This window comes from Puma concolor, chromosome B4 (assembly GCF_028749965.1).
Source record: "Puma concolor isolate L17-30 chromosome B4, mPumCon1.1.hap2, whole genome shotgun sequence".
NCBI lineage: Eukaryota > Metazoa > Chordata > Mammalia > Carnivora > Felidae > Puma > Puma concolor.
In genome coordinates, this window is record NC_141673.1 from 80,355,822 (window position 1) to 80,371,784 (window position 15,963).

The window sequence follows — 15,963 nt, forward strand, 5'->3', positions numbered from 1 at the left end:
AGAAACCTATTCGTCTAAATTTACTGGAGCTCTCGAAAACAAAAACTTAGTCTGCTTCTTCTTTCACATAACAGTGTTCCCTATACTTGAAGATCTCTCTCACATTGCCCCTTAATTTCATCTTTAAGCTAGGGCTCATCATTCTGTTGTTTGTCAGTAATTCCAGATACCTTGCCATGTGGTACAACTTCCTCTGGATTGATTTAGTGTTGTTTTTCTTAAAATATGGTCCAAATAGTGGAGAGCACAGTAGGATAATCTACCACGTTGGTCACTGGACTACCAATGAACTAAAATTTTGCTTAACATTTTCAGGGTTTTTAAATTGTGAATTATGCCATGATATGAAAAACTTCACATGACACATATGTGGTCTAAAGAATAGTAAATGTACATATGTGTCCTTGCCACCCAGTTTAGGAAGACTCTTTACACTTCTTAAGACCCCCTAGGACCCCTGCCAAGAGGAAGACACTATGCTAAATTTTGTATTTATGATACTGATGGGTTTTTTTTTAATTTTAACATCTGTGAATCCCTAAAACTAGTACATTGTTTGGTTTTTCTTGGTTTTGATAATGTAAAAGAATTGTAGTTTCTATTTTACTGTGAATTGCTCTTATCTTAATGGTATATAGATAAGCTAGGTGCCTTTGTATAACTGTAATTAATTCATTTTCCTTCCAAACTAAAGTCACTTGTTGGTGACTTCTAGACATGGGTAGTTTTTTTTTTTTTTTTTTTAATTTTTTATTTTTTATTTAAACTCCTCAGATGGGTGACTCAGTAGGTTGAGCATCTGACTCTTGATTTCAGCTCAGGTCATGATCTCATGGTTCATGGATTCAAGCCCTGCATCAGGCCCTGTGCTGACAGTGCAATAGCCTGCTTGGGATTCTCTCTCTCTCTCTCTCTCTCTCTCTCTCTCTCTCTCTCTCTCTTTCTGCCCCTCTCCCTGCTCATGCACTTTTTCTCTTTCTCTCAAAATAAATAAACTTAAAAAAAAACCCTCTCATGATCCCAATGTACAGCCATAATGAAGAACCACTTCCTATCTGTCTATCTGACCCAAACTTGACCCTGCTTGCTCATAATGGGCCAGCCCCGTTCCTCAAACATGCTGCATTTCCTCTGTCTCAAGGTGTTTGTGGTTGCAGTTCCCTTTGCCATTCAGGATACCACATTACATTTAGTCGGCATGTCACGTAAGGCTACTCTTGGCTCTAAGTATCACAGACTTTCCTGGTTTTTGATGACCTTCCCAGTTTGGGGGAGTACTCATCTGTTATTTTGTAGAAGGTCCCTCAATTTGAATTTATCTGCTATTTCCTCATGGTTTTACTGAGATTATGGTTTTGGAAGAGGAAAACTACAGAAGTCATATGCCACTTGAGGCATTGGGTATTAAGCTTCACCTCCTGAGTGGAAAGTGTCTACATAAATTGTTTGAAATTTTTCTGTATGGGAGATATGTCTATTCTTCCTGATTTATTTGTTAAACAATGTATTTATATCGGTATGGATTCAGGGATATTTATTTGAAAATACTACAGGGGCACCTGGACGGCTCAGTTGGTTAAGCATCCGACTTCAGCTCAGGTCATGATCTCTCCATTTGTGAGTGTGAGCCCCACATCGGGCTCTATGCTGAAAGCTTGGAGCCTGGTGCCTGCTTCAGATTCTGTGTCTCCCTCTCTCTCTACCCCTCCTCCCCTTCTCATGCTCTCTCTAAAAAAAAAAATAACATTAAAATACTACATATCTATTTTGTTGCTCAAATTGTTCCAGCTTTGACCAGTGTCAGCTCTTTCAGGGTCACCTCTTATCTTTTTGACATGCCCCTGTCCATTTGTGACACTACAAAATGCTCCAGGTTTATCTGATGAATTCCCTCCTCAGTCCTAGAACCAGTCATTTCTCCAGTGAGCCCTGTTCTACTTTATTGGAGAATGGTATGAGAAATCAAGGTCTAAGTGGTGCGTGTACTAGTTGCTACTAGGGTGTTATTGCACTAGGTCCTCTCAGCTGACAGAGCTGGGAAATATAGCTATGGTTACTAATCCATTCTGTAAATATAGCTATCTTTCTGTATCTATATTAAGCTAAACATGACTTCATGTGGATGTTTCCAACTCAGTCCAATACCATTCATTCTAGGCTTTCCCTCCCTTGGAAATGCCCATTTTTTTTTTTTTTTCAACGTTTATTTATTTTTGGGACAGAGAGAGACAGAGCATGAACGGGGGAGGGGCAGAGAGAGAGGGAGACACAGAATCGGAAACAGGCTCCAGGCTCTGAGCCATCCGCCCAGAGCCCGACGCGGGGCTCGAACTCACGGACCGCGAGATCGTGACCTGGCTGAAGTCGGACGCTTAACCGACTGCACCACCCAGGCGCCCCGGAAATGCCCATTTTAAGTAACTCTATCAGAATTCATTTTTATGTATCATGGAAAAGAAGCCTCAATAGTAGCTGATTAATTAGTAACAATTAATGTCTTAGAAAAGACAAATATTAGTATTGAAGCTCGAGGCACAGATGACGTTTTGGCAGATTCCCTTGTCAACTAGTGTAGTCTGTTCTGGGAATTTATGTGATTAACCAGACACCTTGCAGCAAGATACAGACAATAGCAAGACCATTCTTCACAAAGGGGATATTCAAATTGATGAGTCATTTGAGATTAATAAACACAGTCAGCTGTAAATGTTTGTGAACCACTAAAGTTGACCACAAAAGGAATTTGTATGCAATTTCATTGGTGATTTCTTGATTTCTTAAAAAAAAAAAAAAAAGGATTTTTATAATAGTAATGCTTGTGGATAAAGGCACTTAAAGAAAGTTATCAAGTAAAATCTAAATACTGTCTCCATTTCATGAATCCATTCCTCCTCTTTAGAAGTGATCAATACTAACAATGTTTTAATTATCTGATTTCCCACTAATATTTATTTTTTTAATCTGATTTATTTTTTGTTTAATTTACATCCAAATTAGTTAGCATATAGTGCAACAATGATTTCAGGAGTAGATTCTTTAATGCCCCTTACCCATTTAGCCCATCCCCCACTCCGACACCCCCTCCAGTAACCCTCTGTTTGTTCTCCATATTTATGAGTCTCTTATGCTTTGTCCCCCTCCCTGTTTTTATATTATTTTTGTTTCTCTTCCCTTATGTTCATCTGTTTTGTCTCCTAAAGTCCTTATATGAGTGAAGTCATATGATATTTGTCTTTCTCTAATTTCACTTAGCATAATACCCTCCAGTTCCATCCATGTAGTTGCAAATGGCAAGATTTCATTCTTTCTGATTGTTGAGTAATACTCCATTGTATTTATATACCACCTCTTTTTTATCCATTCATCCATCGATGGACATTTGGGGTCTTTCCATACTTTCGATAGTGCTGCTATAAACATGTTGATATAAACATTTCGATAGTGCTGCTATAAACATGAGGGTGCATGTGTCTCTACGAAACAGCACACTTGTATCCCTTGGATAAATACCTAGTAGTGCAATTTCTGGGCCATAGGGTAGTTATAGTTTTAATTTTTTGAGGAACCTCCATACTGTTTTCCAGAGTGGCTGCACCAGCTTGCATTCCCATGATTTCCCACTAATATTTAAGCACACGGTCTATTTTATAGTATTTGTATATACCATATATATTATTTTTTGCACAAAACATTGTGCCTTATATTTATAATGATACAGAAAATGTCTGTGTGCCTCATTTTTTCTTTAACTCTTCATAGTTGCCTGACTTATTTCGCCAGAGAAATGTCTTTTTGAAGCTATTCCTTGGAGTATATGGCTCTTTACACCAGAAGTGTTTGATAGGCTAGAGTAACAAAATTGGTATGTTCCACTCATACTCTGCCTTCGTGGGAACTCTGCAGTGGATTCCTTCATGGACTTGTTTCTCCCGGATCATCTTCATTGACTTGGTAGACACCCAGGGCCCCATCCTCTGTTGAAGGGGGCTTCCACATATCCAAATCCATTGATAAGGGAAGTTTACCACGGGGGATAAGCCAGCTGGGGAGATCTGCAAAGTGTGGGAGCTGAAGTAGACATCATTTTTGCTGAAGGGCACTAGGTGCCAGCCTATTTCACAGTGTTGGGTAGCACTCCAAAGACATTAAGGAAAACAGCAACGCTGGACCACCTCCCATGGCTTCGCTGGCACTGGTTGCTCTTAATATTAGTTTATTAGTTCTCAAACTTTAGCATAAACCAGAATCACCTGGAGGGTTGCTGAATCTATAAGTCTGGTGTGCGGCCTCAACATTTGTGTTTGTAAGAAGTTCCCAGGTAATGTTCCACAGTTAGGGAAAACTGGTATTTTTCTTTTGCTGACTTCACACTGGTCTTTGTGCTCATTTGGGAGTTTTACTGTAGGGAACTAAATTCACTTTGCAGTTCTACATTGGAATCTTTCAGTCTTAAAGACTAAATTTTTCTTAAAGACCTAAATTTTTTCAGTTTCAGCCACTTTTTTTTTCTGTAATTCAGCAGTAATTATTTCTTCTCCCAAAGCAGTAGTGGCATATGTCCCATTGTTGGATTGGGGCTAAGACCCTAAGGATATAAGAAATGAAATTTGATTGTGAGCAAGGGGGGAGATAGGATGGAGAAATCCATCAGTTGCTACTTAGAGCTATTATCCTACTGTTGGAAAAACTCAGACTCTGTTCCCTCATAACATGTATGTTGTTTTGTCATAACAATTTTTTTATACAGTGTTCTACCAAATTAAAGGAAATTTGATGACTGTGCACATAAAACTTCACTAGAAGTTGTGATCTACATTATCAACTATACCATGATTTTTATAATTTCATTCCTTTGTGCACGCTATCCTCTATCTAAAGAAGTAGAGTGGCTTTAGAAAATAAGTTTCTTTACTATCAAGTAATAATTTAGAGGGTGACTTTGAAAATAAAGTTTAATCCTTCAGTTAGAGTGCATGGCAGATAATAACACTGATAATGGCTACCATTATGGAATCATTACCATCTGGAAGGTATTTGCCAAGCACTTTACCTGAGTAGGCTCCTTTAATAAGTCATATTGAAACACATGAATAAGTCAGACTCATCATGCAAGGAATTGAAATGAACATGGTTAAGACTAGACAGAAGATGCCCATGTATATGAAGAAACTTTTCCTTTGAAAAAAGCGTATTGAAAAAATAATTTCAATAACCTTGCATTTCCTAAGTAAAAAAGTAAATTTTGGAAAATTAAAGAATCTCCAAGCTGAAGTGATAATATTTGTGACAATTGAGGGACTCTTTCCTCACATATTTCTTCAGCTGAAAATCTTGATGTGGCAGATTAATGGATATTGATTTAAACTTTTTTAAAACATCCTTTTGAAATATACCAAAAGGGTGCAAATGTCAAGTTTATAGTTAGAGGAATTTTCACAAAGTGAGCACCCACGTGACTAGTACCCACATCATAAGACAAAATATTGCCAACACCCAGCAGCTCCCTATGTTTCTTCCAATCATCATCTCCCCAAAATAATCCCATAGGTGCCATAGGTGAGTTTTACCTGTTTTGTGAACTGATAAATTTTTTAACCTCTGTTCCATTAATTCTGGCGATTTGCTAAAAGAAAACAATTTGAGATGTATTCCTGTAGGATAATGTTTGGCTACTTTTAACAGTAAAACATAGGCCAGAAGCTATCTCATTATGTATTCTTAATATCACTGTGAAATGAAAGTAAGCTATAGTTTTTCTTTTTAACTTTTCAACTTAAAAATAGTGTTTGGTGATATTTGGTAGGGGCTCCAAGGTCATTTTATTGCCAAAATAAAGGGGCGGGATGCATCATTAAGAACTCTACAGGTAGATCAGGAGGTGTGGTGTACCTTCCCAGGCAGGAGATCACACAAAGGCACCAGACAGGGGAATAGTGGCATTTGGCTGAGCTAAACACAGTGCGTGTTGGTAGAGCCCCATGGGGTTAGATCAAATGGTAAAAAAATGACTCCTCATGTCAAACTTTTCTTGTTCTTTCTCCAGGAAAAATAATCCACTCTTCTGGACCATTGTTGCTGGGGACCATGACAGAACCCTGAAGGAATCAACTGAGCAGGTGAGAAATGTTTTGAAGGGTCATTCTGCCTCTATCCTAAGTGTTGTCACATGCTGGGGAATACCTTTAGCTAAAATTTGTAATTAGGTACCCATCTCCTAGTGTCTCTATACAGTTACCGGATGTATCAACATTTAAAGATATGATCTGTGGAGCCCCTGGGTGGCTCAGTTGGTTAAGCCTCCAACTTCAGTTCAGGTCATGATCTCACGGTTTGTGAGTTGGAGTCCCGTGTCGGGCTCTGTGCTGACAGCTCAGAGCCTGGAGCCCACTTTGGATTCTGTGTCTTCCTTTCCCTCTGCTCCTCCCCTGCTCATGCTCTCTCTCTCTTTCAAAAATAAATGTTCAAAAAATTTTTTTTCAATAAAAAACATAAAGATATAATCTGAGCTCACGATTACATCAGAGAATTAAGTGAGGCAGGTCAGGAAATTTAATTCAAGTCTGTGTACACAGGTCCACATAGCCTGCTTTCTCCAGGACTGTCCTCAGAAAGTTCATGGCCTCCTGCAAATTACAAACACAGATTGCCCTTTTCAATTCAGTACAGAGCCACCTTCATTGCTGATGCATGGCAATACAGAGATTGAAGGTTTATTTTGGACTATTATGCAAAGAAGTAGTTTGACTCATTGACTTTATCTTGTAATTCGCTTGCTCACCACTGATACAGGTGAGAAGGGCCAAGCACGTTGTGGTGCATGAAGACTTTGATAGCCGGATCTTTGACTCTGACATCGCCCTAATACAACTGAGCTCTCCTCTGGTGTTCAACTCCGTCGTGAGGCCGGCGTGTCTCCCAGAAAGCACGGAGCCACTCTTTTCCTCTGAGATCTGTGCTGTGACTGGATGGGGAAGCATTAGTGAAGGTGAACATTTTACTTTTGCATAAAAATTATTGCCAGTTGCTAATTTAAAAAACTTGGCATGGAAATGATGTCAAGCAATACCTGCTTTAGCCTTTCTTCTCTCTGAAAGATAGAACCCATGTTTTATTTAGTCATAGGTGATTAGAGAATGAACTGTTTTATAGTTTTCCGTCAGGGTGACTTATTATAGGGACGTTAGATCTGTAAAGAGCCAAATAATACGTTTCTTTGTCTTTGCAAGCCATATGTTCCATGTCCCAGTTATCCAACTCTGCCATTGTAGTGCAAAGCAGCCATAGACATACACATCTAACAGAATGGATGTGGTCGTGTTCCAGTAGAAGTTTATTTATGAAATTTAAATAAAAAATTTTTAATGTTTATTTGTTTTTGAAGGAGAGAGACAGAGTGTGAGCAGGGAGAGGCAGAGAGAGAGGGAGACCCAGAATCTGAAGCAGGCTCCAGGCTCTGAGCTGTCAGCACAGAGCCTGATGCGGGGCTTGAACCCACAAACCGCAAGATCATGACCTGAGCTGAAGTCAGATGCTCAACCGACTGAGCCACCCAGGCGCCCCTGAAATTTAAATTTCATATAATACTCATGTGTCATGAAATATTACTCTGGGGCTTTTTAGAAGCCATTTCAAAGTGTATACATCATTACGAAGAGGTCTGGGGATGGGGCTGGCACAGAACTGGTCTGCTGGCTGTGGTTTGCTGACTGCTGGTCTAGATCGTAGAGTTCTTAAAGCCACAGCAAAATACTGGCAGATCTGAACGTGTTGATGTTTGCATTTTGCCTCTTTCCACTGTAGAAGATGGTTTCCTTGTACATTTTCCTTGTGTTTGTGTGTCATTTATTTGGGATCTGCTTGTCTGTGAGCATAGCTTTACTGTGCCACCTGCAGCCACTCTGCATGTTCCTCAAACCTGCCCAACCACCAGATGAGGAGGTTTTATCCTCCCCGTGTTGTAAATGAGGATATTATAGCTCAAGAGATTTAAGTCACTTGCTAAGATCCCATAACTAGTACTTATCAAAGCTAGGATTTAAAATCAGCGTGGTTCTCCTCTTGCACTGTTGGTGGGAATGCAAATTGGTGCAGCCACTCTGGAAAGCAGTGTGGAGGTTCCTCAGAAAATTAAAAATAGACCTACCCTATGACCCAGCAATAGCACTGCTAGGAATTTACCCAAGGGATACAGGAGTCCTGATGCATAGGGGCACTTGTACCCCAATGTTTATAGCAGCACTCTCAACAATAGCCAAATTATGGAAAGAGCCTAAATGTCCATCAACTGATGAATGGATAAAGAAATTGTGGTTTATATACACAATGGAGTACTATGTGGCAATGAGAAAGAATGAAATATGGCCCTTTGTAGCAACGTGGATGGAACTGGAGAGTGTGATGCTAAGTGAAATAAGCCATACAGAGAAAGGCAGATACCATATGTTTTCACTCTTAGGTGGATCCTGAGAAATTTTACAGAAACCCATGGGGGAGGAGAAGGAAAAAAAAAAAAAGGAGGTTAGAGTGGGAGAGAGCCAAAGCATAAGGGACTCTTCAAAACTGAGAACAAACTGAGGGTTGATGGGGGGTGGGAGGGAGGGGAGGGTGGGTGATGGGTATTGAGGAGGGCACCTGTTGGGATGAGCACTGGGTGTTGTATGGAAACCAATCTGACAATAAATTTCATATATTGAAAAAAAAAGCAAAAAAAATAAAATAAAAATCAGCGTGGTTCAGCTGATACTCTTTGGTGCTTTTTCTTTTTTCTTTTCTTTCTTTTTTTTTTTTTTTTTTTACATTTAGAATAAAGTCTGAACTGCTAGCCTGACTTGGAAAACTCTGTGATTTGGCCTCCACTTACCTCTCCAACTTCCTTTCCTCCCTGTGTCCGCTTCAGGCATTGTGGCCTTCTTTCTTCCTCTTCAACACAAGACCTGTTCTGCTTTCTGAAGCTTGGAACACTCTTGCTTCAGTCTTATCCCAGGTGCCTCCTCATCGTTCTGCTCGCAGCACAGAACGGCACACCCTCCTCCGATCACTTTGCTGCCTCAGGACTGCCCTTCCGTCACATTTGCACCACCCAGTTTTATCATTTCATCACACACGATTGTGCTTTGACGTTAGTGTATATAATCATTCTCCACATCTCATCCGTTAGAGTGGAAGCCTCGTGGTGGCAGATGCCTAATTCTGCACTCTCCTCCAGGGCTACCGATGCACCTAGCATAGAGTAAATGCTCAGTAAATTTTTTTTTGACTGACTGGCTTCCAAGACCTTGAATAAATGTGCCCATTGTCTGACACCTTCAACCGTCACCACCTCCGTGACCACCAGGCAAGTGAAAGGCGCTTACTTACAGTCTTATGAAAGGCGAATTCATTCTTTCAATCTGAGAGAAAATGAGTTCTTAATTTTAAGAAATGGTAAAGACCAGTGGCAGGAATGGTCCCTAAAAAGAGGATTTCAAAAATCATTAAATTTATTTATGTATTAGATTGATACATTAAAAAGCACGAGCTTTAGAGTCCAACCTAGGCTTAAGTGCTAGTTTTGCCCCACATGTGCTGTGAGATCAGATTTTCAAAACTCTTGTGTTTTTTTTCATGTGTGAGGTCAACGTGATCATATATGTGAACAACCCACCTCACAATGTTGTATTATTGGGTTGGAGTAATATTAAGGTACTGTACAAATATAAGGTACTTGCTAATACTAAGCTTTTTTAAAATTAGCCATGAATCCAAAGTGATAGAATAAGTCATGCAGAATTCATGTTAATACAGTTCTGCCTGAGGGTCAGTTATGAGAAGTATTGTAGTGTTCATTGTTAGCCTTATAGCCTTCATTTTAGTCCTTTATAAAATTTTTTTAATGTTTATTTTTGAGAGAGAGACAGATACAGATCATGAGCAGGGGAGGAACAGAGAAAGAGAGAGAGAGAGAGACAGAATCCAAAGCAGCCTCCAGGCTCTGAGCTGTCAGCACAGAGCCCGACGCAGGACTCAAACCCATGAACTGTGATATCATGACCTGAGCTGAAGTTGGATGCTTAACCGACTCAATCACTCAAGCACCACCATTTTTAGTCCTTTCAAATTGGAGTTGAGATTAGTCTCAGTGACAATAGAGGAAAAGGGGATATGATTTTGGTTTATATTAGGAAGTCTTATAAATATGTTCTCACATTTATAATATATTTTTATCTGTAAATATACCATTTAAAATATATAATCATATATATCCTATACAACACCAATTCATATCTTGCTGAATTTTTCTTTCTGAATTTTTGTGTAACAATGTTTGAAACACTAACTTTTAAATCAAAAATAAACTAGAAAAAAATGCTTCTGGTTTTGTTCTTTTGATAATGTATTCCTTTACCAAAATGCCACATTTGGGAAATAAAGACACCCTATGTGAGACACATTTTTTTATTAACATCAGCTCAGGCCAAACTGAGTGATTGTAATTACATTACTGCAAAGGAAGTCTGAAATTAAATATGTCTTTTTAACATAATGTGTTGTTTACTTCATTAAGAAGCTGTATTTCTGAATCTGTTTCTTAAGCAGGTGGCGGCCTTGCAAGGCGCTTGCAGCAGATTCAGGTGCTTGTGTTAGAAAGAGAGGTCTGTGAACATGCTTACCGCTCTCACCCAGGAGGGATCACAGAGAGGATGATCTGTGCTGGCTTTGCAACCTCTGGAGGGAAGGATTTCTGTCAGGTGAGATGACTCTGATTTTGCAAAGGAAGATCCAGGGTCATCTGATGGAGACTCTCCTTAGGAGACATGCTCAGAACCACAGGTAACCATTACAGCCTGTGCCTGATAGCATCACACCACACCCTTCCAGGAACGCCAGTAGGACAATGGGAAGAGGGAGTTCCTGACTCCCCACTTGCTGAGATGGAGAGAGGGCCAGAAAGCAGGTGGGGACCGAGGAGCCCATGAGAACACAGGGGACAGCAGCACTGCTAACTGGCCTGCAAGAAGGAAGGTGTGCTCAGAGAGATGTAAGGCTGTGGGAAAAGAGGAACAAGCAGAGAAGGATTCTAAGTCAGTGTATCCTACTTATGAGTTAAGGTTTTTAGTTTTTTAATTTATTTTATTTTTTAAACCTTTTTTTTCTTCAATGTTTTTATTTTGGAGAGGGAGAGAGGGAGAGCATGCACAGGGGAGAGGCAGAAGGAGGGGGACAGGAGATCAAGCGGGCTTCGAGTGCTGTCAGCGCAGAGCCTGATGTGGAGCTCAAACTCATGAATCCTGAGATGATGATCTGAGCCAAAGTTGGATGCTTAACCAACTGAGCCACCCAGGTGCCCTGTTTTTTTACTGTTTTGAATTAATATTAATATCTCCTATGTACTCACTCTTAATTTTCAGATTAAAATAAAATAATCGTGAAGAAAATGAGAAACTTTGAAAAAGTGTTATTCATACGTAGTGGAACACAAATCACAAAACAATAGTTTAATTTCAGTGATATTTAGAGGCAAAAGCAGTGCAGGTATATATTAACATGTCAGTTGCACAAGCATGCTATTGGCAAGTTCAAATCAGCTAAGAGGAAGACAGAATGTGGACAAATGGACTGTAAAACACCAGCTTTAATATCCAAGAAGCCACTTGAGGAATGTGACTTTAGATATACAACCGAAAAGGATTTCTAATGGTCTGTAGCCCACCTTCAGTATTCAGTCTGGATTTGAGGCAACCCACTGATGGGAAAGTTGGGGGTCTGCAGGGAATATCTACTTCTCCGGGTCTGTCATTTCATACTGGTCTAGAGTGCAGAGGGAAGAGAGGATATGTCTCTAGTCTGTGCTGCTTTTTGATAGTCTTTCCCCTTAATCAAGAGACATGAACCAATGGGAGAAAACTGGGTGTTAATCTAGATGGAAGTCTTTCCATGTGAAAATGTGAGGTGAAAAGGAAGAAAGTTCCCTCTTAACACTGAGTATCAACGGATGGTAGTTAAACACTTTTGTGGTGGCAAGTGCTACTTAGATTCTGTTTTCTAAAAAAAATTTTGTTTGAGTGTTTTAATTCGCATTCCCCAGAAGCAGATCCTGAGACAAGGATTCAGGTACAATGGTCTGTTTAGGAAGTGCAGCTATACCTGGTCAGAAAGTCTGGAGGGCAGTATAGGGAAGGGAAGGCAGGAAATGGAAGATGTGCTATTAAGTCGGCTCCCACAGTAAGGGGACTGAGCTTGATCCTGCAGCAATGCAAAATACAGCACGTGTGGTCCCATCCGAGGTGTGAGGGAGCCGGACTTGCTCAGAGTCATAGCTCCAGGGCTGCTGGGGGAGGAGTCTGTTAATTCCTCAGGACTTTGCACACTTCTGGCCTGTCTCATGGATGCAGTGGAGGAGAGGAACAGCCCTCAGGCACAGGGCTGAGATGGCGACTGGAAAACTTGAGAAATATGGGAAGGGCACTCACAATGTCTGCCAGAGGACAGAAATGCCATGTTATAAAAATCAAATAGAAAAGTACTCTGAATGAATGTATTTATTCTTCCCCTTTTGAGGGATGGTTTTCCTCTGTGCTTCGAATCAAGGAAATCACAAATGGTTTCTTTGTCTCTGTCATGTTTGACAGTATCTGACATTAAGGGAACACCTTATTCTGTATCAAGAGAGCAAAGGAGAACTAGGGAGGGAATTAGGTCCATGTCAGAGGTGACCCAAATATTGTGGCCTCAGTGGGCATGTATTTCAGCTACATCAAACTGTCACTTTGCATCATGACTGAATTTGCTGCCAATACAAGGGGAGGAAAATAGAGGAGTTGAGATTCTGGCTAATAAGTGGGACTAGTTAAGAACACTAAATTACTAGCAAGATGATTGCAGAAACGTTGATGATATGGACTCAAGCATTTCTATCAGGTAGTTGATTTTTACCCTCCTGTGTGTGCTCAGAGGTAATGGACTTACTAATGTGATTTCTCATCCAGGAAGGTGAGCTAGAATGTTGGACTGCAGAGGCACGGAGTTTTGGTGACCCAGTGTAGAATCCTGTGCTTCTCTGCTCACAACACATCTTAGATAGTTTTTAAAATTTCAAATTCTTTGACCTGCAAAGTCATCTCTGTCCTCACAGAGTGGTGTACGTCCTGTTCCTGCTGATTTTCCAATCTATTTCATACTTCTCTTGCTGACATATTTCAGCCACACTGATTACTTTCTGACCACACAACTTGCCTAACTTGGGGCCTTAGCCCAGATATCAATTCTGCATAAAATGCTATTCTTCCTGGTTTTTGAAAACCCAGCTTCTTCTCATCTTTCATGTATCCACTCAGATGTTATTGAAACTACATGCACGTACACGTGCATGTAAGCATGCACAAATACCTGCCTTTATTCTCTACTATTCTAAATATTTTCTTTATAGCTGTTATCACCATCTAATTTGTTGATACTCTCTCTTGCTCTGAATGCCTAGTTCACAATAGGCACTGAATATTTTTTTCAAATAAATAGATACCATTTGCTGATTGAATATTTACTGTATGCTAGGCCCTGTGATAGGTATGGGAAATAAAAGGTAAATTAGACAGGCTCTGGAATGTTTGTAATTGCCTGAAAAATTGTGTATTTCGTATGTATTGGTACTGCATGAATAAGTTATTTAAGGAAAAAACCTGACTGGACACATCAGACCATTTCAAACTCGAAGGGGTCGTCAGTATATATAACCTTGTTTCATAAGGAAAAAAATTAGGCCCAGAGACAATGTTCATTGCTCTATATTATAGGCTAGGGAATCTATCTCCCTAGGATTTCTTCTGTGAGATTCTTCATAGAAAATAAACTGCTATATCAAATATATCATCACCTCAGTTTATTTTATGAGGAGACAAAGGATTTAGTTTGATTCTAAGTACATTTGTGTCAAAAAAAAATGGGGGCGCCTGGGTGTCTCAGTCAATTAAGTGGCCGACCTCTGCTCAGGTCTTTTTTTTTTTTTTAATTTTTTTTTTAACGTTTTTATTTACTTTTGAGACAGAGAGAGCCAGAGCATGAAAGGGGGAGGGTCAGAGAGAGAGGGAGACACAGAATCTGAAACAGGCTCCAGGCTCCAAGCAGTCAGCACAGAGACCGACGCGGGGCATGAACTCACGGACCGCGAGATCGTGACCTGAGCCGAAGTCGGAGGCTCAACCGACTGAGCCACCCAGGCGCCCCATCAGGTCTTGATCTAATGGTTCGTGAGTTTGAGAACCTCTTCAGGCTCTTCACTGACAGTGCTCGCTCTCTCCCCCTCCCCTATTTGTGCATTCTCTCTCTCTCTCTCTCCCTCCAAATAAATAAATTTTTTAAAAAAGAGGGGCTGATTGAAAATTAGACTTTCTTAAGATGAAAATCTGTTTTAAGGCTTTTTTTTTTACAGCTTTTTTGAGCTATAATTGACATATAGCATTGTATAAGTTCAGATGTGTAACGTGATGATTTGAAGCAGTTGTGTATTGTGAAATGCTTACCACAGTAGAGTTAGTCAAAACCTCCATTACTTCATATAATTACTATTTCTTTCTTGTGAGAACACTTAAGATCTACTTTCTTAGCAACTTTGAAATATATAGTATTGTTAACCATAGTCACCATGTTGTACATTAGATCCTTGGAATTGTTCATCTTATCACTGGAAGTTTGTACCCTTTGACCAAGATCTCCCCATTTTCCTTACTCCCCTACCCTTGGTAACTATTCATTCTACTCTTGGTTTCTTTGAGTTTAGCTTTTATAGATTCCACATGTAAGTGATATCCTACAGTATTTGTCTTTTGCTGTCTGACTTTTCACTTAGCATAATGTCCTCAAAGACCATATATGTTGTCACAAATGGAAGGATTTCTTTTGTTCTCATGGATGAATAATATTCCATTAAATATATATATATATATAATATATATATATTATATATTTTTTATCCATTCATCCTTTGATAGAAAAATAGGTTGTTTTCATATCTTGGCTAGTGAATAAAACTGCAATAAATGTGGGAGTGCAGATACCTCTTTGATAACCTGTTTTTCTTTCTTTTGGATATATACCCAGAAGTGGATCATATGGTAGTTAATTTTTAATTTTTTGAGTAATGTTTATATTATTTTCCATAGTAATATACCAATTTACATTCCTACCAACAGTGCAAAAGGGTTCTCTTTCTCCACATCCTGGCCAACATTTTTTGCCTTATCTTTTTGATGATAGCTATTCTAACAAGTGTGAGGTGATATCTCATTGTAGTTTTGATTTACATTTCCCTGATGATCTGTGATGCTGGGCATCTTTTCATGTACCTACTGTTCCTCTGTACATCTTCTTTGGAAAAATGCCTGTTCAGATCCTCTTCCCATTTTTTTTTAGTTGGCATGGTTTTTGTTATCAATTTGTATGAGTTCTTTATATATTTTAGATATTAACCCTTTATCAGATACATGGTTTGCAAATATTTTTTGCCATCTCATAGGTTGCCTTTTCATTTTTGTTGATTGTTTCTTCTGATGTTTAGAAGCATTTTAGTTTTATGTAGGTCCACTTAATTGATTCTTGCTTTTGCTGCTTGTGCTTTTGGTTTCATATCTCCCCCCCCCAAAAAAAAAATTAAAAATTGTTGCCAAGACCAATATCAAGGACATTTTACCCTATGTTTTCTTCTACAGGTTCTATGATTTGTAGCTTTATGTTTCAGTCTTTAGTCCATTTCAAGTTAATTTTTTGTGAGTGGTGTACAATAGGCTTATTTTTCTGCTTATGGCTGTCCAGTTTTCCCAACATCATTTGTTGAAGAGATTATCCTTTCCTCAGAGAGTATTCTTTGCTCCTTTGGAAAATATTAGTTGACTGGATATGTGAGGGTTTTTCTGGGCTCATGAGTCTATCCCATTTGTCTATGTGTCTGTTTTTATGCCAGTACTATAGTATGCTGACTACTATAGATTTGTA

The 15,963-nt window shown here is 39.4% G+C and overlaps 1 protein-coding gene across 1 annotated transcript in view; it reads left to right on the plus strand.

Moving 5' to 3' along the window:
• The window catches only part of OVCH1 (ovochymase 1), an 83,888-nt gene that overhangs the window by 27,345 nt on the left and 40,580 nt on the right, over positions 1-15,963 (plus strand). The window contains exons 16-18 of the mRNA XM_086715123.1: positions 6,044-6,116; positions 6,790-6,985; positions 10,576-10,727. Of these exons, the coding sequence (XP_086571249.1) occupies positions 6,044-6,116; positions 6,790-6,985; positions 10,576-10,727 (421 nt within the window). The remainder of the gene's footprint in view (positions 1-6,043; positions 6,117-6,789; positions 6,986-10,575; positions 10,728-15,963) is intronic.